Consider the following 21,910-nt stretch of genomic DNA (forward strand, 5'->3'; position numbering starts at 1 on the left):
AGCTCAGGCTGGCCTCAGACTTGGCTGTTTTGCCTTGGTTTATTGAACGCTTAGGTTAAGGGCTTGTTATTGCCCAACTCAGTGTTTCTCCACATATAACTGAAGAATGAGTGTCGAGAACTCAAATTTGTGCCTTTCTATAGGCATCCTGAGTAAGCACTTCCCTGTATAAAACCCAGTAAAGCTTGTTCTGTAAGCTAGAGTTAGCAGTGATCTGAAGACCCTTCTCTGCCCTCTTCATGTCTAAAACAGCGTTTCTCTTTGACACAGATGGTTCTTCGTGGAGCAGAGACAGAAGGCTGTGTCATTGTGTCAGCTGCCAAAGCCCAGTTGCTGCAGTGCCAACACCATCCAGCTTGGTATGGTGACACACTGAAACAGAAGACTTCCTGGACTTGCCTGTTAGATGGCATGCAGTATTTTGCCACCACTGAAAGCAGCCCTACTGAACAGGATGGTCGACAGCTCTGGTTAGAGGTCAGTCAGCTCGGGTGGGGAGGGCCATTGTATATCTCTAGTTTTCTGTAGTTAGTCCCTTCAACTAGAACCACTGGAAGATTCTTCATAGTACCTACCCTTCTGCTAAGTAGGAAAAGAAGCTGCTGACACCGTGAATGTGAGCAGCCTCTGTGCTGTAGGAACATGGTGCTTTTCTCTCTCGTGGCACGGTTTTATTTACCAGCACTAGAGGAAATAGATGGGAACTTTTTTTTTTTTTTTAAGTTTGTAGTCCCTCAATAAATGTCCCACAAGCAGGCAACTAAGAAAATAGACGGTGGGTCTGAAAACTTTGTCTATTTGAGACAAGTCTTACTATGCAGTCTGTCTCAAGCCCGGGTGGCCCAGCACTGGAGATGCCTTTGCTGTAGCATCTGTAGTGCAGGAAACATGTGCCACAGCACACCAAGGTTTTCTATGGCCTTTCATAAAGGTGCTTGTTTTGGCAATCATTGTTTTTTTGTTTTTAGTTTTCCCAAGACAGGGATTCTCTGTAGCCCTGGCTGTCCTGGAACTTGTTACATAAACTAGGCTGACCTCAAACTAAGGTATACGCCTGCCTCTGTCTTCCAAGCACTGGGATCAAGAGCGTGTGCCACCACCAACTGGCTAAGATAGAACACTTTAATTTCTAGCATATGTTCTCAGACTTACTGGAGGGTTGATGATTATGAGGCAAATCTGGCTAGTATTGTCTATTATCATTTACATATTTGATATTTGACATGTGGTAAGTGTTCACATTAGTTATAGGATTCAGTTACATCTGATAAAAACCAAAGTAAAAAACATGAATGATGATAATAAAATGAACCAAAGTGATAACCTCTTTTGTAGATCTTTTCCCTGGCCAATACTTCTGCAAAGGAACTTCTGGTTCAATCAAGGCAACCTCAAATGTAATGATGCCAGACACAGATGAACATTTAGATTAGATGTCAAGGCAAGTATGACCAGGTTGTTGGTAACATAGGAGGTTTGCCAACAGTGTCTGTTAACAGTAATCTTTTGGGTAGTCACAGAAAGTATCTTAGCTAGAGTTCTGGCTCAGTAGTAACACTTGGCTAACATGCATAGGGCCCTGTGTTTGATCCCCACAACCACCAAAAGAAATAGGCATGTAGGAGTGGTAATTATCCATGTAAATGTGAGCAGAATTTTCTGGTCTGCTATTTTTGGGCAATGCTACCTTTTATAGTTGAAGGCTTTTTTTCTTCCCTAAGTGACATTAGCATTAAAGTGGAGAGCTTTAGAGTTAGAATGTGATTTTTTTTTCTTCCCCATGTGAATTTGTGATTCAGTAGATCTGCCATCCACGTCCTGAATTTTTAAGATATTCATATGTGTAATTTATATACAGGGCTTTTTAAAAAAGATAATTATATGTGTAATTTATATATAAGGTTTTTTGTCTTTAAATGTGTTTGTGAGTCTGCCATGTATGTATGGGTGCCCTCAAAGACTAGAAGAGGGTGTTGGGTCTAAAAACTGGAATTACAGGTGATTGTGAGCTGCCGTGTGGGTGCCGGGAACTAAACCTGGGTCCTCTGCAGTAACAGCAAGTGCTCCTAACTGCTGCGTCATCTCCAGCCCCTAAAGCCTTATTTATGTTTATTTACTTATGCTTTGCTTGCTTGTATGTCTGTACATCCAATGTGTGCTTGGTGCCTGCAGAGGCCAGAGAGGGTGTTAGATCCCAGGAAACTGGAGTTACAAGAAGTTGTTAGCTGTCCAGTTGATGGCTGGGAAGAGAACTTTCATCTTTTGGAAGAACGGCCAGCGATTGCTTGTAACCACTAAGCTATGTCTCCAGTCCTAAAGCCTTGACCTTAGTGCTTTGATTTTTCATGCCATTCATTCTGTTAATTGGCCTGCTCTCCGAAGGGATGGTTTTAGAATGGTAGGTGTATTGTATGAGTGAGCATGTGATGTGTGTGCAATGAATATGTGCCTATGCATTCACAGAGGCCGGAGGAAAGGGCATCAAACCTCTATCATGTTGTGCCTTATTCCCTTGAGACGGTCTTTCATTGAAACTGGAGCTAGGCTGGGATCTAGCAAGCTCCAACATGTTTCTGTCTTTGTCTTCCGTAGACTCAGGATTACAGGAATGTGTGGCCATTTCTGAATTTTTACATTGGTGCTGAGGACGTATTATCTATGTGTGAGAGAGATGTGTTTTTAGAGATTAAAAGATAGTTTTATGGAGTCAGTTTTCCCTTCTTTTTAATGTGTGTAAGTGCCTAAATGTCTGTGTATATCAGCTGGATACTCTCTGACACCAGAAGAGGGTGTCAGATCCCTAGAACTAAAATTACAGGTAATGCTGATGTTGGTGCTGGAAACCAAACCCTGATCTTCTGGTAGAACAACAAATGCCCCTGACCGCCGAGCCATCTCTCCAGGCCCATATTTTTCCCCTTTTCTGTGAGTTCAGGGTTGAACTTAGGTTATCAGACTTGTTCAGCCAGCATTTTACCTACTGAGCCATCTTAGCCCCTGGCTGTATATTTTGAGGCCTCATTGTGTAGTATTAGCTGTTTAGCACTTGATAGGTAAACTAGACTGACCTCAAAGTTCAGGAAGCCCAGAGACCTGTCTTCCTCTGATCCCAGCTGCTGGGATTACATGTGTTAGCCATTATGCCTGGGTTCACATTAGTTCTGTCTGAAGATACAAAATGGCAAAAACACAAAGAACATACCAGCTAGGCTAGTTCATGTTTATAATCTCAGCACTTGGGGGCTGGGGAGGTGGCTCAGCGGTTAAGAGCCCTGACTGCTCTTCCAGGGGTCCTGAGTTTAAATCCCAGCAACCACATGGTGGCTCACAACCATCTGTACTGAGATCTGATGCCCTTATCTGGTGTGTCTGAAGACAGCTACAGTGTACTTGTATAATACAATAAATAATTCTTTAAAAAAAAAATCTCAGCACTTGAGAGATAGAAGCAAGGTGGAAAATTCTCCCAAAAAATGTTGTTAGGTGATTTTTAAAAATTTTGTAACATAATAAAGTGTCTTTACATGAACTAAAAATGGCCATTCTATTCATTGGGTGATACAACCTTTTGTTTTGTATTTGTGAGAGTTTCAACTATGTATTCTAGACTGTCATGGAACTATGTAGTCCAGGCTGGCCCCAAATCTATTATGCTATTCCTGCCTCACAGTCCCTTGCTGGGATTATAGGTATGGAACTGTCGTTGGGTCTGCCATATGTCATTGACTGAGGCATTCTTTTGCAGCACATAACTCTATTGGAAACACCGCCATCTAAGGTGGTGTTAGAATAAGCCACCTTTTCCCAGGAGCTAAAGGTCCCTCAATGTGTTTGCAGGTGAAGAATATTGAGGAGCACCGGGAACGGAGTCTGGACACTGTTCAGGAGCTGATGGAAAGTGGGCAGGCAGTGGGAGGCATGGTTACCACGACCACAGGTCAGCTTTCGTCCCTCTCCCAGAGTAAATGTGCACCCCAGAGGGGCCTCGTTTTCTTATCTAACTTACCTTCTGCATTTTCCCTTTACTATTGTTTCAGTCTGTATAGGCCAGGCTGTCCTCAAACTCATGAGCTTAGGCATGGTTTTTATTTTTTTGACAGTACTAGGGATCAAACTCAGGGTTTTTTACATGCCAGGCATTTACTGTACCTTTGAATTGCAAACCCAGCCCTGCTATCTTTCTCTTCCAGAATGTCTGTCTGTCTGACACAGGGTTTCATTATATAGTCCTGGCTGTCCTCATTTTCATGTATACTAAGCTGGTCTAGAACTCACAGAATATGTGTTACCACACCTGTCCCCAATTTATCCTTTTTGTTTATTTCAGTGACTGACTTATGTGCATTGGTGTTTTGCATATATATATGTGTGTCTGTGTGAGGGTATCAGATCCCCTGGAACTGTATTTACAGTTGTTCCTCTGGAAGAGTAGCCCAGGTTTCCAATCATTGAGCCACCTCTCCAGCCCCGGTTTATCTATTTATTCTTCTTCTTTTTAATCTATTTATTCCTAACCTCAGTGTATGTTGAAGTAATATTTTTTGCCAGTCTAGACTGGAAACATTTTTGGAATTGCTTAGACATAATATTCAGATGGGAACTCTTATCACACCTTTTATGGAGAATCTCTTTCTCTTTTACTTCTTCCCAGATTGGAACCAGCCAGCTGAAGCCCAACAAGCCCAGCAAGTCCAGCGGATCATCTCACGTTGTAACTGCCGGATGTACTATATAAGCTACAGCCATGACATTGATCCCGAGCTAGCAACTCAGATTAAGCCACCTGAGGTTCATGAGAACCAGGAAAAGGAGGATCTCTTAAAGAAGCAAGAAGGTATCCAGGCTTTAAAGGTTTTTTAGAGAGAACAAGGGATTTGTGAAAGTAGTTTCTTCCTTAGTGGTTTTAAAACAATAGACATTAAAGGGATTCCTGAACACTATTGGTACTAACATTTACTTGGCTCTGCTTTTTTTAAGTCTAGCCGTTAGAACAACCTGTACTCGTAGAGGAAACTGGGACAGTTGTTATTACTTAGTGTCTTAGTCAGGGTTTCTATTCCTGCACAAACGTCATGACCAAGAAGCAAGGTGAGGGGGAAAGGGTTTACTCAGCTTACACTTTTACATTGCTGTTCATCACCAAAGGAAGTCAGGACTGGAACTCAAGCAGGTCAGGAAGCAAGAGCTGATGCAGAGGCCATGGAGGGCTTGCTTTCCCTGGCTTGCTTAGATTGCTTTCTTATAGAATCCAAGACTACCAGCCCAGGGGTGGCACCACTTACAATGTCCCTCCCACCCTTGATTGAGAAAATGCCGTACAGGTGGATCTCATGGAGGCATTTCCTCAAGGGAGGCTCCTTTCTTTTCTTGTGATAACTCCAGCTTGCGTCAGATTGACACACAAAACCAGCCAGTACACTTAGGATTCTGAAAGAAGCGTATTTCTATTCCTGTGTGCCTGTTCTTCCTTTGTATTGGATTGACCAACATGAATGGTTCCAAATATTCTTTAGGCTGGGTATGGTGGCGCACAACTTAGATATCTCCACACCCAGAAGGCAGAGGCAGCTGGAGTGAGTTCCAGGCCAGCCAGGACCACATCGTGAAACTGCCTCACAAATAAATAAATAAATAAATAAATATGTACAAACAAACAAATAAAATACAGGTTTAGAGATTGAACATTTAGGGAGAAACTTGAGCCTGTTATTTAACTAACTGCTTACAATTATCTAGGAGCTGTGGATACTTTCACTCTTATCCATCACGAATTGGAAATTTCTACCAACCCAGCTCAGTATGCTATGATTCTGGACATTGTCAACAACTTGCTTCTCCATGTAGAACCCAAGCGGAAGGTGAGCACGTGCCCTTCTAGAGTTCAAATTAGGCTTGCTTGAACTTTGATCTTGCCATTTTCTTTGATGCAGTTAAGTAAAGTAATACTGGGCTGGTGCAATGGCTCAGTGGATAAGAAAGAAACTAATTCCTCATCCTGAAAAAGGGACTTATGATTGGTACATCTTCTTAGTCAATTACAGCTATCAGAATTCATATTTTTAATGTATAGCTTATTCGAGCCCGGTCTCTACTCAGTCACCTAAACATCTCTAACAGTGGTAACTACACATTTTTGCCTCCATTTCTACCCTGTGGATCTGGCTTATGAAATCCACACTGCAGATCTTACTCTTGCTACTGATCATGACCAGTAAAAGTCAGCTTTCCACAAGAGAGCACCATTCACTTTTCTACAAGACTTAACTTTTTAAAAAACATTCATCAAGAGGCTGAGGATATTTCATTAGTAAAGCATGTACTTAGCACGTGTGAAGCTGTGGGTTTTATTTACAGCACCACACAAAACAAAAAAGTGCGCTTTTCCCTTTTCTTTTAGGAGCATAGTGAAAAGAAACAGCGTGTCAGGTTCCAGCTCGAGATCTCTAGCAATCCTGAGGAGCAGCGCAGCAGCATATTACATCTGCAGGAGGCTGTGCGGCAGCATGTGGCTCACATAAGGCACCTAGAGAAGCAGATGTACTCTATCATGAAGGTAATCATCCCGGGGAATCTGAGGACAGATCTCCTATGATAGATACAGAGGATCTCAAACTCTTCTCTTGGTTCCTTAGTCTTTACAGGATGACAGCAAGACTGAGAATTTGCTGGACCTGAACCAAAAACTTCAGTTACAGCTAAACCAAGAAAAGGCCAGCCTGCAGCTAGAAAGTGAAGAACTGAACATCCTCATCAGGTACCCAGCAGCCTTTGCCAGTGTCAGCCAGAGCTGGTATAGCCTTTAAGTTTAGTGTATGTTCTCAAAGACTGTTGTAGAAGTAGATATAGGTATATTTTCCTGAATAAGCCTTGCTGATGTTGGCCAAAATTGGTGAGTGAAAACAGAAAAGCCCCCCTTTAGGTTCTCACTGGCGTGCTTTCTGGAAAAAGCTTTGCTACAAAATTGAATAGTTGAGAAATACCACTTTCATGGCCTTTGCAGTGTGTATCTGAACTGCAAATACACTAATACACTAAAACTGATCAGAAAAGAACAAAGTTGATGGGCTAGAGAGATGGCTCAGTGGTTAAGAGCACTAACTGCTCTTCCAGAGGTCCTGAGTTCAATTCCCATCAAGCACATGGTAGCTCACAAACATCTGTGACGAGATCTGATGCCCTCTTCTGGTGTGTCTGAAGATATAGTGTACTCAATTTTTTTAAAAGAACAAAGTTGATATAATCATAGGAGTTAGTGGGAAGCAGTGTTTTACTAAGAAGCTTTAGTACTAAAAGATGAGAAACCTGTTCTATTACTTCAGGGTGTCAGAAACAAGACATCGGGGGGAAAAGGCATTAGCTAAGCCAGAGTGCTTATAGCCTGCAGTAGTATAGGGCACTTTGGCTGTGTGTTCTTTCCCTTACTCCTTTGGTTCTTGTATTCATGCATAGATGTTTTAAGGATTTCCAACTACAGCGAGCTAATAAAATGGAGCTTCGAAAACAACAGGAAGATGTGAGTGTGGTCCGTCGCACTGAGTTTTACTTTGCTCAGGCACGTTGGCGCTTGACAGAAGAAGATGGACAGCTGGGAATCGCTGAACTGGAGCTACAGAGGTTCCTTTATAGCAAGGTATTAGGGTAGTGCAGTCACACAGCAGTAGCCAAGTCTGAGGCATGACCTATCTCAAGTTCAATCCATAGAGGAAAAGAGGGGACTAATTGTATTTATTAATGTTGGTCATGATTAGAGACACATCAGCCTGTAATAAATTATATAGGTGTGCATATAGATAATCAATCAAATGCTTCTTTTATTAAGAAAATTATTCTTGAGGCTGGAGAGATGGCTCAGCAGTTAAGAGCACTCATTGTTCTTCCAGAGGTCCTGAGTTCAATTTCCAGCAACCACATGGTGGCTCACAACCATCTGTAATGGAATCCTATGTCTTCTTCTGGTGTGTCTGAAGACAGCTACAGTGTCCCCACATACATAAAATAAATAAATAAATCTTTAAAAAAAAAAAGAAAAAAAAAATTATTCTTAGAACTAAGGCCCAGAGTGAAATAATCTTTCAAGTTGAATTGGAATAGTGCCATTCTGATACTGACAGCATATCTGCAGTTACCCAAGGGGAAAGAATATTACAATTACAAAAGATATTTGAAAATGAATGCGAAATTTAAATGCCACAATAACTAAGAAGTACTAACACTTAGTAGTTTAGCTAGTATTACTCAGAAGAAACACTGGGTTGGAGGATATGTTGGTTGCATATGAGATTGAAGGAGTTATTAGCAGGTGTGATGGTGCTTGTGTTTAATGTCAGCATTCCAGATGTATTGGTAAGGAGGGTCAGGAGATCAACGTTAGCCACAGGCTCACTTTGAGGGCTAGCCTGGACTTTATGAGATCTTGATTTACATAGGAGAGAGAGAAATGAAACCAGAGGCTTACCTTATTAGCTCATAATGAATAGGACAAAAATCTGTCTTACAGGTGAATAAGTCTGATGACACAGCAGAACATCTCCTGGAGTTGGGCTGGTTCACAATGAACAACCTTCTCCCCAATGCTATTTATAAGGCAAGTCTTTCCTTGAAGTGTGGGAGAATGGGATTTAGGCAGGACCTAAATGATAAGCACTCTGCTAATTTACATCCCCACATCTAGATGGCAAGACTTATTTTCCCATTGCTAGCCCACTTATCTATACTTCAGACCAAAGGGCATTGTGATCTGAGATGGTACAACTTGCCTAGCTTGGCAAAGACCATTCATTGTTTCAGTTCTCTACAGAAGATTTGTGGTTGTTTTTTAAGTTGCATTTTTAGAGAAGATGCGTAGTAGAATTACTGGCTGCTCTGTCCTGTAGGTGGTTCTACGGCCCCAGAGTTCCTGCCAGTCAGGGAGACAGTTAGCTCTCCGCCTCTTCAGCAAAGTCCGGCCTCCTGTTGGTGGTATCTCTGTTAAAGAACACTTTGAGGTTAGTAAACAGTACCTTGGGAACCTATGATCAAAGGTTAGTTCAGAACTAAACTGTTCTATACTAGTTAGTAGTAAAAGACAATGATAGTACTTGAGCTTAATTGCTTCTTCACCTCTTTCCCTCTTAGGTAAATGTGGTACCTCTCACCATCCAGCTGTCCCACCGATTCTTCCATAGAATGATGGGCTTTTTCTTTCCTGGTCGAAATGTGGAAGATGATGAAGTTGGTGATGAAGAGGATAAGTCCAAACTGGTGACTACTGGTAAGAATTGGTTATGCTGGAATGCCAGGAGAATGGAGTAGCAGCCCAAAGCAGCTTCAGGAAGAGTTACTGTTGGTTTGCGTGCTTTTTCATAGGAATACCAGTAGTGAAGCCTCGGCAGCTGATAGTAACAGACGATGCAGTACCGCTGGGCTCTGGGAAGGGTGTGGCACAGGGCTTGACCAGGAGTTCTGGAGTCAGAAGATCATTTCGAAAATTACCTGAGGTATGGCGTATGAAAATCAGAGGAACTGAATGTGGTGGTGCACTATATAGTTTCAACACTTGGGGACAGGAGCTAGAAGATCATGAGTCCGAGGGCAGCCTGGACTGTATGAGATCCTGTCTCAAAAAAAGCAAAAGAAGCTGAGCATGGGGACACACACCTTTACTCCCTGTACTTGGGAAGCAGAGGCAGGCCAAGGATGATATACAAAGAAATCCTGTCTCGACTAAAACAAGACAAACAAAAAAAGCAAAAGTAAAAACATTTAGTATGTTTTAAGAGATTTTTTAAATGGGTATTAATAGTTTCTGTGGACCTGGCTGAGTGTTCCTTTTGTCTTTTAGTCTCCTCTAGGACTGAGGGTGGAGTAATATTTAGAATCTTAGGTTGCTCTGGTGATTTTAGGGCTTATGCTCCTTTTCTGTCTTTCCTAGCACCCAGTTGATGATATTGACAAGATGAAAGAGCGAGCTGCCATGAACAACTCCTTCATATATATAAAAATCCCACAAGTTCCACTGTGTGTCAGTTACAAGGTATATCCTATCCCAGCACTTTCAAGAGTAGGAAGGGAACAGATTATAGATAGGGTGACAATCAGGCTTCCTGTGAAAGTGGGCCATGGATGACAGACCTGTTCCTTCCACTTACCAGACTGAGGGAATTCAAATATGTAGGTTGCTGTTGTAGGAATTATACTCTTAAATGTAATTTTTTTCCTTTTTCCTCCTTTTCTTCCTGTTGCAGGGTGAGAAGAACAGTGTGGACTGGGGTGACCTTAACTTGGTGCTACCCTGTCTGGAGTACCACAACAACACGTGGACATGGCTGGACTTTGCCATGGCTGTCAAAAGGGACAGCCGAAAAGCTCTGGTTGCCCAGGTATCGTGCCAGGGCTCGTGGCTGTTTCGTTAGCAGGGACTGGCAAGCAGGAGCCTTGTGTTCTATACTAAGAGAGCCAAGAAAGGGGCAGATAAAGACTGACTATCCTGGTTTGTCCATGCCTTTGTCCCCAGTATGATTAAATATGTTTCATACATATTGACTCATTAATCTGAGGGAACTAAGGACTTCTACATCAGCTTTATGTTTGGTTCTAATTAGATTGTAAGCTTCTTGAAAGCAGAGACCGTTTTACCTATATACTTCGAAGTGTCCTGTTGTGCTTTTCTTGTAAGTTTAATAAATGTTTGAATTGGTTCACTTTAAATTATGCAGCTGTTCCACTAATATTTTTGCCTTTTTCTTTCCACTGCCAGGTAATCAAAGAAAAACTAAGGCTGAAACCTGCAACAGGGTCGGAGGCCCGGGGAAAGCTAGAAGCAAAGTGTGACCTGAACATGCAACAACAGGAAGAAGAGAAAGCTCGGCTCCTCATCGGTTTAAGTGTGGGTGACAAAAACCCTGGCAAGAAGTCCATCTTTGGCAGGCGCAAGTGACATGGAGACCAAGTAGCTACAGTATAAAATGACTCTGGCTCAGGATCCAGGGACTTGAGGGTGGGCAGAGCTTCCCTTCATCCTGCAGGATTTGTGGGACATATGGGAATTGAGACACTGTTCAGTAACTGGCCTGTCCCTGCAGGGCATAGTGGACAAAAGTGCTGAGTTCCCTCTCATAGTATTAGGCCCAGGGTCAGAGGGGCAAGAAAACCAGAATACCCAGGGATCGTGTCCAAGCCTAGAATCCTGCTCCTTTGGGGCAACAGAAAGGGTGGGGGAATAGTTTTGATCAAGTATGATTAAATTTTTATAAAGACAAATATATATATAACATATATATATATTTCTAAATGTAATTGCTCTCTCTCCCTTTGTGCCAATAAGCTAAGGGGAGGAGTCTGATCCTCTGTGCCTCACTCCACTGCCTTGTTGTATAAGAGGTGTTAGGTTTGGTGGGGGATAAGCTTCCCAATCTGTGTGCTCACTTGGGAGGATGGCATTAGGAGCCAGGGCTGGCCATGGGTACCTTACTTTCCTCCCTGGGGAAATGTCCAGAAGAATGGAGAAAAAAAAGATTGAAAGAAAAAATATTTTAAATTTGGTGCTGGCTTTTTTTTTTTAATTGTGTTGAGCAAAAGCGTTCAAGTGTCCGTGTCTTTCCTTGCTAACTAACTCATTTTTTTAACTGCCCCTCTAATGCTGTGGTCTTTCTCCACCTTGAAATCTTATCACAATCACAGATACTCCCAGTTCGGGTATGGTGCTGAACTAAAGCTGATGGGTCTATATACACTGGAAGAGGTGGGGCTCATGGGTAATGCAGCATCAGAGGGAGGAATTGCTTATGTAACTGGGACAGCAGGTTTAGCAGAAGGAAAGGACGCAGAGGCTGGGGATGGGAGCAGTGAGCTGTCGGCAGGGACAACACAACCGGGTGTCTGCTCCTCAAAAGGTAGGGGATGGGGCTCTAGCTGGCTATGGGAGGGAAGTGAAAGATGTAGGGGCCTGAGGCTAGAGAGTGCCTAGTTAGCCTGTCACTGACACCCATTGTTGGGGTGGGCATAGAGGCTATAACCCATTCATGTACAGGTTGTATTCTTGTTTTGTTGTAGAGAAGACACAGCTGTTATTGTCATAGAGATTTTGAATTATGTCAAGGAAATCTAGGTCACATCACAAAGCCTGGGAATCTTCTTTCCCTCTAGAGTAATGGTTTTCAGCATGTGTGTTATGACCCCTTTATGCGGTGAAGCACCCTTTCATGGGGGTCACATCATATATTCTGCACATCAGATATTTATAATTTATAACAGCAAAATCGCAGTTATAAAGTAGCAAAAATAATTTTATGGTTGGGGGTCACCACAGAATGAACTGTGTTAAAGGGTCACAGCATTGGGAAGCGTGAGTACTGCTCTAGAGGTTAAAACTAGAAGGAGTGCCTGCTAAGATGGGCAGAACCTGCAGTGCTTCATGAGCAGGCTTAGAATGGCTCCCTTCTCAGCAGGGTGGCAGCATCCAGGGTCACTGGGCTCAAGGCTGGAAGAGCCTCTGGTGTGGTATGGGGCCCATCAGGTCAGGTCTGGAACAACTATGGGAGTTACAGAGGCGCCAGTGCCTACATCAGGAGCTCCTCCAGCCAGCCCCACTGCTACTAGAGAAGCCTCTGTCGGAGTGGCCAGTGCCTCAGTTCATCAGCCTCTTTCTACCAGAATTTCCCATGAGGCCTGTTAGGGAGCAGGAACTGAAGGTAGGTGGCTGTAGTCCTGGGAAGTGTCTGTTTTAGGGAGGAATCTAGAAACAACCAGTCTCAGTTGCCCTTTTCTTTGTTTAGATTTTAGGCCTTGTGGCTAAAGGTTCATTTGGAACTGTCCTGAAAGTGCTAGATTGTGCCCAAAAAACTGTATTTGCAGTGAAGGTATGAATCAAGCCATATAGCTTACTCAGTAGTCCCTGTTTTCAGTCTTAGTTCCAGAGATTAGGGGAACAAGGCAAAACAGCATTATTTTCATGAGTTGCCATGCCTGTCCACTTACAGGTGGTGCCCAAAGTAAAAGTTCTACAGCGGGATACCCTGAGGCAGTGCAAAGAGGAGGTTAGCATCCAGGTATGCAGAGTTCTGAAAGCACGGCTGAAGAACTGAACTGTTGGTGGAGAAAGTACCGTTCTTTTTCCAACTTACCTGCTTTTCTTGCTTCTGCCTTCCTTGTGTGTTTCCATCTTGGTGTAGTATAGCACCAAAGTAAATCCAGAGAAAAGTAGTTATTAGCTGTGGACATGCTCCAAGTCCTGCCAGGGAACTCTACAAAGTATCTTGCTGTGCTCTTAAGCAATATGCTGGCTCCAGGATTTTCTAGGAGAGAGTCCCAGAGTTCTGAATCAGAAGGTGAAGCCCCAGTTCATTTCTACACAAGGCAACACATGGTTTCTTGGCCATCTTTATCGTCAAAAAGCTGCTTCTTTCCTAACTTGATGTTTTCTTTGTTCCTAGCGGCAGATCAACCATCCTTTTGTACACAGTTTGGGGGACAGCTGGCAGGGGAAACGACACCTCTTTATTAGTGAGTGACTGGGTTTTGTCTTCACCCACAAAGGTCCAAATACCCTTCCTGCCTGACATTCTGCTTTTGTTTGGCTCCACTCTTCATAGCATTTCTGTATTCCGAAAGGGAAACAGATGGTGGCATTAGTTTGGGCAGGAGGTCCATAATGCCTTAAGCCCAGGCATTATAGTATAGACCTCAAGTATTGCCTAGACTTCTGGTGCTTTGCAGTGTGTAGCTACAGCAGCATGGATCTCTACTCCCTGTGGTCTGCTGTTGGTTGTTTTCCAGAGGATTCTATCCGTCTCTTTGCTGCTGAACTGGTCCTTGTACTGTGTAAGTGAAAACGTGGTAAAGGAAATGAAAAGGGAAGAATTAAGTTAGTGGGGGAGGCAAAAATAGAATTAGTATTTAACTTTGGAAGTCAAGGTAGAGATGGGATAGGGGGTACAAAGAACCTGGCGACACACCCTTGCTCACTGTTCTCCACAGGCTATCTCCATGACTTGGGTATCATCCACCGTGATGTCAAGGTAGAGTTAAGTCTTTTTGTCTTAGGTTGAGCAGGAATCTCAAGAAGGTCTGAGAAAGCAGTAGGAAGCAGAGACAGTTGATTTGGGTTCCTATGGATTTGAAGGATTTGGGTGTGAGTTCTAGTATAGGCTTGAGTGCTGAGTAGACCATCCTCTCCAGCTAGCAGCTATACATGAAAGAATGCCAGGTGTGGTCAATACATGTCTATACTTCAGCACTGTTGGGAGGCAGGAGGAGTGCCACAAATTTGAGGCTAGCCTGGTATATACCAAATTCCAGTTGACTTGAGCTTGTCAAAAATAACAATGAAAAACAAAATCTGAGCCAAAGGAAAGAGTAAGATGGTGTCTTCTCGCCCATGATTTCAGATGGAGAATATCCTGCTGGATGAACGAGGTAAGTCTTTCACTTCCTTAGCTTCAGGATGAGTGGTACATCTTAAAACAAAAACAAAACAGACATGGGTTGAACATAGTCTCCTTGCTGTAGGCCATCTGAAAGTGACAGACTTTGGTCTGTCTCGCCGCCTACCCCAGGGAGCACGAGCCTATACTATCTGTGGCACTCTTCAGTACATGGGTGAGAGACAAGCCAAAGCTGGTGGGGAAGATGGCTTAAGGACGTGAGTGAGTGACAAGTGCCTTTCATGCCATAGCCCCGGAGGTCCTGAGTGGTGGGCCTTACAACCACACTGCTGACTGGTGGTCCCTGGGAGTATTGCTTTTCTCTCTGGCAGCTGGTAAGGTGAGAGAATGAGCAGGGAATGGTTTGTGGTGGGAAAAGTCCTTAGAAAGCCTTGCCTTAACACCCCTACCTCTTTAACTCAGTTCCCGGTGGCTGCAGAAAGAGACCATTTGACCATGTTGGCACGTCTGACACACTGTGAATCTGAGATCCCAGCGTCTGTTAGTCTGGAGCTTTCACTCCTGCTCCATGAGGTAAGGATGCACTATCTTCCTTTTTGACCCCAAGATATTCATCTTCTTTTCACTGAAGTGGTATGTCCCACCCCTCTTTTTGATGGGGACTGAGATGACTACCTATTTCTCCTCTAACTGGTACTGCACATTTCATTCCTGAATCTCTGCCACCCTAAATCCTCATATGGGATAGTCATGTCCTTTTGAAGAGCACAGGCCACTGCTACCTTGTCATCTGAAAACCCAAAGCTATTTCCTTTTTCTTCATCAGCCCTCTCAATCTCTCCAATTACCATGTTTTCTTTCACAAGTCTTCTGTCTTGGATTTGCCTGCCTTCCAGCTCATGAACTGTTTGCTCCCTTGGCATCATCTCTGTTCAGCCTCTTCCTTATCCCAGTCCCATACTTTGTTTTCTTTCAGCTCTTATGCCAGAACCCTCTGCACCGTCTACGATATCTGCATCACTTCCAGGTCCACCCTTTCTTTCGGGGTGTGGCCTTTGACCCTGAGCTCCTACAGAAGCAGCCAGTGAACTTTGTCATGGAGACACAAGATAACTGGCCCAGGTCATTGGAGACCATGGCCTTTGAGGACTTTGACTGTAATCTCGAGTCCTTGGTCCACTCCATCTCTACTGACTCTCTACTGTAGATAGGCGCCCAGCCAGAAACCACTCAGCATCACCACTATAATGATCAGGTTTTGTTGTTCCTTACTGTACTATTGTAAGGACTGGGCCAGAGTTTCATCTTTGGCATTTTGCAACTGATAGCCAAAACTGCCCCTAATGCTTTCCTATCATACACCCACCTCTCAATTGTGGGTCAGGGCAATGACCTTCACTTCACTTCTTCAGTACTTTTACTTGAGCTGCCACACAAAGGCTTCTTGAACTTTACCTTATTCATGTTCTTCTACCATGCTTACTTTCGTGGACAATAATGACACTCTGGACTCCCAAGGTGCTATTTAACAAGTTAGTCAGATGTCAAGTGGTGGTGGCACATGTCTTTAATCCCTGTACTGGGGAGGTGGAGGCAGGTGGATCTCTGTAAGGTGGAGGCCAGCCTGGTCTACAGAGTTCCAGGATACTCATGGATACACAGAGAAACCCTGTCTCAGAAAAAAAAAAAAAAAAAAAAAAAGACACAAGGATGATTAAACTGATCGCTTCTCTCAAACAACTCAAGATTCAGAGTTGGTTTTGTTTGTTTTTGCTTCTGAACTGGACCAGCAGAGGACTAGGGGATCAGAAAATAAAGGAAAGTATGGGATCGGGCCTTGCCCAAGCCATATCTTAGGAGGGTTATTCTATTAAGTACAGCATCTTGTAAACAGGAAAATGGGCTAGAATCAGAAAGCTGTCGTACAGTGGACTGGAGTCGCAGGAAGCTAACCAAGTGTTGCTGAATGAAGGACACAAATACATCACAGAGGAGCACACAGCAGCCTTGGGACTGCTGGGGAGAGTTGGCTTCTCAGCATAGAAAGCAGCAGCTCCCCCAGTGCCCTGGCACCATTACTGTCTCTGCTAAGCATATTCCTTATTTTAGACAAGGAACTTCATTCTTCCATACATCAGGCCTCAGGGAAAGCCTTAGGTTAGATCAGCCTGGCTCCTGATCTCACCTTTTAGCTGAGAGAAACAGGTTTCAGATTCCTCCTTTTTTAGATTGTTTCTTTAAAATATTTATTTGTACTTATTTTATGTGTGTGAGTGTTTTGCTTACACATGTTAAGTGTACTGTGGTGATACCTCTGGAGGCCGGAAGGTGCTGGGTCCCCTGGTACTACAGTTATAGATGGTTATAAACCATGTTTCTGTTGCAAATGGAACCCTCTGTAAGGACAGTAAGTGCTCTTAACTATTGAACTATCTCTCTATTACTCAGCTGCAAAGGATTTTGAACTTCACACCTGTCAAGTGCTGAGATTACAGGCCTACACCACCAAGCCCACCTTATATGATGATAGGCAAGCATTCTACCAACTAAGTAACATCTTCCATTCCTGCATGATGGTACACACCTGAATCCAAGCATCTTAGCAGGACAGCAGTGGTAGAAGAATCCTGGTTCAAGGCTAGCCTGGGCTATGTGGGCACACCTATATTTCAGAAAATCTAAGCAAAGGCCAGCCAAAACATCTTAACATGAATAAAGGCTCTTTCATCAGCCAAACCTGATGATTTGAATTTGATCCCTAAAACCTGTAGAAACTGATAACATGACCACTCCAAAGAAGGTTTGGTTTTGTTTGGGTATCTATGTCTCACTGGCTGTCCTGGAACTCATTCTGTAGACCAGGCAGCTTTGACTCAAGAGATCCACCTGCCTCTGCCTTCTGAGTGCTGGGGTCAAAGGTGTGCTCTGCCATCACAGGCAAAGGGAAGGCTTTTATTGTGGGTATGAGAGAGAACAACCAGAGGCATCTGAAAGAGTCCAGAGCAGAGAGAGAAAGTAGTAACATGAACATGGCCTTCAGATTGGATCTGACCATGAGAGAAGCAGGAACAGAAAAAAGAGAGGGAGGAGGAAAAGGGGGGAGGAGGAAAGACAGAGTGAGAGAAATAAAGACAGAAGTAGCAGAGTTATAAAGAGCAGCTGGGAAAAGTTTAGAGTTGGGGGGGTGTGAGAAGAGTTTGCATGTGTGTCAGGGGGTGTGTGTGAGACACTGAAGGAGCTGCATGCCAGCATGCACTTTGGATATTAGCAGGGACCACAGATACCATTTGTTCCTTCTGCCATCGATAAGAAAAATGGCTCCTTTTGATAGACAGGAACTGGCTTCACAAGTTCATGAGGAATGCTGGCTTTTGTCTGTCAGAACTTGGCAAAATAGTTTCCTTTGGACCTTACAGAATCTGCATGGTGAAGGAGAGAATCAGCCCTTCGAGTTCTTCTCTTACCTTCACACTTGCATATGTGTACATGTACATTTATACACACACACACACACACACGTATGGGAGTGGGGTTGAGGATTTAGCTCATTTGGTAAAATTTACCTAGCATTCATGAAATCCTAGGTTTGATCCAAGTATGGTGTCAAAATCCTGTAATCCCAGCACTTGGGAGGTGGAGGTAGGGGAGTCAGAAATTCAGGGTCATCCTTAACTACATAGGTTGAGGACAGCTTCAATTTGGACTCACTGTGAAACCCTATCACACTCACACACAAAGTAAAAACAAAATAAGGATAAAGGCAGTAGATTTGATGGCATTGTGAGCCTAGTCCAGTGTTAATATTAACTCATCGGATCACAGTTGCACAATGAATTAAAACCTGAGGAAATGGTGAGCATGTCGCCGGGTCTCTTTTGTAGGTCATATTAAGTAGCCTAGAGGACATCATCATTTAAGTGTGTCTGAATTATCTCTTAGAAAATGACAACCGGATGTGATGTCTTACTCCTGTGATTCCAGCACTTGGGAGATAAAGGGGGAAGAAGGATACCTGGCAGTTTTGAGGCCAACCTGAGCTGGTGCCCTAGTGTGTTCCAATGCAAAACTCAAGAAACCTAAAAAGAAATAGACTTGGTGGCACACACCTTTAATCCCACCACTCAGGAGGCAGAGGCAGGTAGAGCTCTGAGTTCAAGACCAGCCTGTTTTATATATCAGTTCTAGGACAGGACAATAGAAAGGGATCCAGCTTCAAAAACCAAAATAGATAGATAGATAGAGAGATAAAGACCTTAAAGACCAGGTATAGAGGTTGGAGACTGGGGGAACACTTGGAGCCCAAGGCCAGTCTGATCTAGATAGTTTGAGGCCAACTTTTTTTTTTTTTTTTTTCATTTTAATTTATTTAATGTATGAGTGTTCCCTTGCTCATACATCACCTGAAGAGGGCATCAGATCTCCCTAAAGATGGCTGTGAGCCACATGTGGTTACTGGGAATTGAACCCAGGACCTCAGCCAGTGCTCTTAACCAATGAGCCATCTCACAACTCCTGAGGCCAATTTCTTTACATGAGCCCCTGTCTCAAACAAATACAATGCTATTTTTAAAATGTCTTAACCATATTTTAAAAAAATGTACTTCTATGGCTCAGGTTAACTGTGCTTGCTACACTTCCAAAGGATGTGAGCTTAGCATGGTTCCCAGCACCCACATCAGGCAGTGCACAACCTCATAACTCCAGCTCTAGAGTATCCAGCACCATCTCTGTCCTCTAAGAGCACCAGGCATACATGTAGACAAAAGACTCCTACACATAAAATAATAAATTATAAAACCAGATTTAAAACTAAATGCATTCAATGGTAAAGTTTGTGTCTTTAACCCAGGCTTTTTTTTTTTTTTAAATGTATATGGGTGTTCTGCCTGCATACCTGCATGTATGTCTGTGCACCTCCTGTGTGTCTGGTGTCTAGGTAGGCCAGAAGTAATTGGGTCCCTGGAAGTGGAGTTATAGTTGTGAGCTGCTATGTAGGTGCTAGGATACCTGGAAGAGCAAAGAGTGCTCTTTACAACCAAGCCCTTTCTCCAGCCCCAAAACTAAAACTCTGAAAAAAACAGAGAACTTTTTCAAAGTAGGGGTAAGGAACATAAGGTGACAGATCAACTAGACTTCTATCAGTTGGCTAGGAAGGCTTTATAATACTTTGGGACAAATGAAAGAGTAGTGAGGCATGGTGGCATGCCTTTAGTCAGGACTCAGAAGGCAGGAAGCAGGTGGAATCTGAGGCCAGATAGTAAGGTCAAAGCCACACAGTGTTGAATGGTGGATCCTATCTCAAAATAAAATTCCCTTTAAAATATTTTTAAAAGTTCAAGTCATCTTCCCTGGTTACATAAGTGAGCTTAAGGCTAATCTGAGACAATGTTTTCTTTTAAAAATAATGCCAATAGTTAATTTTTGTAGCAGATGCCTTTAACCCCAGCACTTGGGAGGCAGAGGCAGCTGGATCTCTGATTTTGAGTCTAGCCTGGTCTATAAAGGGAGTTCCAGGACAGCCAGGGCTACACAGAGAAGTCCTATCTGGAAAAATTAAACCGAACAACCAACCAAATAAATAAATGGGGAGAGAACATAGAAGAAACATTAAAAAAAATCTAAGTGGAAAAAAAAAAAACTGACTGGGTGTGGTGATGCATGCCTTTAATGGGGCAGAGGCAGTTCTGTGAGAACAAGGCCAGCCTGGTCCACATAGTAAGTTCTAAGACAGCCAGGGTTACAGAGAAACCCTGTTTCAAAAGAGGGAGGGACTGGAGAAATGGCTAAGTGGTTAAGAGCACTGACTGCTCATCCAGAGGTCCTGAGTTCAATTCCCAGAAACCACATGGTGGCTCACAACCTGTAATGGGATCTGATGCTCTCTTCTGGTGTGTCTGAACATCCCACACACATTTGGGAGATACAAACTTTGCTAACATTTACTTGCCTGGACTTTTCTGACACTTCCCACTATTTGCTGGGTCTTTTTGATGGACCATGTATTAATCAAGGTTCTCTAGAGTCACAGAACTTATGGAATTCTTCTATATATTTAAAGGGAATTTATTGCAATGACTTACAGTCTGCAGTCCAACTAACCCAACAATGGGCAGCTGTGAATAGAAGTCTAAATATCTCGTAGTCGCTCAGTCCCATGAGGCTAGTTGTTTCACCTGGTCTTCTGGATAATCTGGAATCCTAAGGAAGTAAATTCCAACAGATGTGCTGGCAATTAAGTGCAAGCAGACAAAGAAGGAACCCTTCCTTTTCCCATTGTCCTTCGGTAGGCCTCCAGTAGAAAATGTGGCCCAGATTAAAGGTGTACCACCACGCCTGCATCTGGAACTTGCTTTGTCCCACAGGCAGACCTTGAACTCAGAGATCTGCTTGCCTCAGTTTCATGGACTATATAAACTATATTTATATATTATATGAAAATATAAATATATTTATTCCTGGGATAAAGCTGTATACTACCCTGCCTGGGCCTCAAGGTTTTCATGGTCATTATGCCTCAATATCTCTATGTCATGATATGGGTCAGAAGCCTTTGTTTTCCACCCTCAAGATCTGGATCACAGGTGTGCCCTCCATTTCTGAATTGTAGTTCTTTCCAGATGTATCAAGTTGGCAACCAAGAATAGCCCAAATACTCCTTGAGATACCCTTTGCTGAACTTTGGTCAATTCCAAGCTCAAAAACATTCTCAGGACTCTGAAGGAGAAGGATTGCCAAAAAAGTGAGGCCAGCCTAGGCTAAAGAGAGATCCTGCCTCATGGGGGAAACTCTATTGGAAGAGCAGTTGTTTGGTAGAACACAAACTTAGCATTTTCTGGTCCTGGGGTTTTATCATCTGTACCCCCACCTATATTGTGTCCCCCCTCCGATTTTTATTCAAGTGGTTTTCTTTTTATTTCTTTTTAAGATTTATTTATGTACATGAGTATACTGTAGCTGTCTTCAGACACACCAGATAAGGGCATTGGATCTCACTACAGATGGTTGTGAGCCACCATGTGGTTGCTGGGATTTGAACTCAGAACCTCTGGAAGAACAGTCAGTGCTCTTAACCACTGAGCCATCTCTCCAGCTCCACAGTCAGTGCTCTTAACCACTCAGCTCTTAACCCCATGGTGGCTCACAAACATCTGTAATGGGATCTGATGCCCTCTTCTGGTGTGTCTGAAGACAGCGACAGTGTACTCTCATACATAAAATAAATAAATATTTTTTTAAAAAAATTTCACTAATTAATGTTAAAAAATAGTTGGGCTGGAGAGATGGCTCAGAGGTTAAGAGCATTGACTGCTCTTCCAGAGGTCCTGAGTTCAATTCCCAGCAACCACATGGTGGCTCACAACCATCTGTAATGAGATCTGATGCCCTCCTCTGGTGTGTCTGAAGACAGCTACAGTGTACTTATATATAATATAATAAATAAATCTTAAAAGAAAAAAGAAATAAAATAGTTTTTTCCATACAAGGTCTGAAATGCAGTGTACATTTTACACCTGTATTACATTCCCGTTTGAAGAATTCAAAGCTACATG

The 21,910-nt window shown here is 43.1% G+C and overlaps 2 protein-coding genes across 2 annotated transcripts in view; both read left to right on the forward strand.

The window, feature by feature from the left end:
* BLTP2 (bridge-like lipid transfer protein family member 2) overlaps positions 1 to 11,520 on the forward strand; it is a 29,726-nt gene extending 18,206 nt beyond the window's left edge. Inside the window, exons 26-39 of the mRNA XM_080923950.1 lie at positions 271 to 477; positions 3,838 to 3,937; positions 4,652 to 4,834; positions 5,737 to 5,858; positions 6,398 to 6,553; positions 6,633 to 6,754; positions 7,450 to 7,630; positions 8,498 to 8,584; positions 8,874 to 8,984; positions 9,115 to 9,250; positions 9,346 to 9,476; positions 9,911 to 10,012; positions 10,224 to 10,358; positions 10,736 to 11,520. Of these exons, the coding sequence (XP_080780076.1) occupies positions 271 to 477; positions 3,838 to 3,937; positions 4,652 to 4,834; positions 5,737 to 5,858; positions 6,398 to 6,553; positions 6,633 to 6,754; positions 7,450 to 7,630; positions 8,498 to 8,584; positions 8,874 to 8,984; positions 9,115 to 9,250; positions 9,346 to 9,476; positions 9,911 to 10,012; positions 10,224 to 10,358; positions 10,736 to 10,915 (1,953 nt within the window). The 3' untranslated portion in view covers positions 10,916 to 11,520. The remainder of the gene's footprint in view (positions 1 to 270; positions 478 to 3,837; positions 3,938 to 4,651; positions 4,835 to 5,736; positions 5,859 to 6,397; positions 6,554 to 6,632; positions 6,755 to 7,449; positions 7,631 to 8,497; positions 8,585 to 8,873; positions 8,985 to 9,114; positions 9,251 to 9,345; positions 9,477 to 9,910; positions 10,013 to 10,223; positions 10,359 to 10,735) is intronic.
* A 409-nt stretch (positions 11,521 to 11,929) lies between these two features.
* RSKR (ribosomal protein S6 kinase related) lies at positions 11,930 to 16,364 on the forward strand. The gene is given in 12 exon segments (XM_080923951.1): positions 11,930 to 12,690; positions 12,693 to 12,750; positions 12,752 to 12,836; positions 12,957 to 13,025; positions 13,410 to 13,479; positions 13,693 to 13,797; positions 13,954 to 13,994; positions 14,364 to 14,391; positions 14,485 to 14,574; positions 14,651 to 14,739; positions 14,823 to 14,933; positions 15,337 to 16,364. Coding segments are annotated over 12 exon segments (1,188 nt in total). The 5' UTR covers positions 11,930 to 12,479; the 3' UTR covers positions 15,568 to 16,364.
* The last annotated feature ends 5,546 nt before the right edge of the window (positions 16,365 to 21,910 follow it).

The sequence above is a fragment of the Micromys minutus genome, assembly GCF_963924665.1.
Source record: "Micromys minutus genome assembly, chromosome: 10".
In the NCBI taxonomy this organism is placed as follows: Eukaryota; Metazoa; Chordata; class Mammalia; order Rodentia; family Muridae; genus Micromys; species Micromys minutus.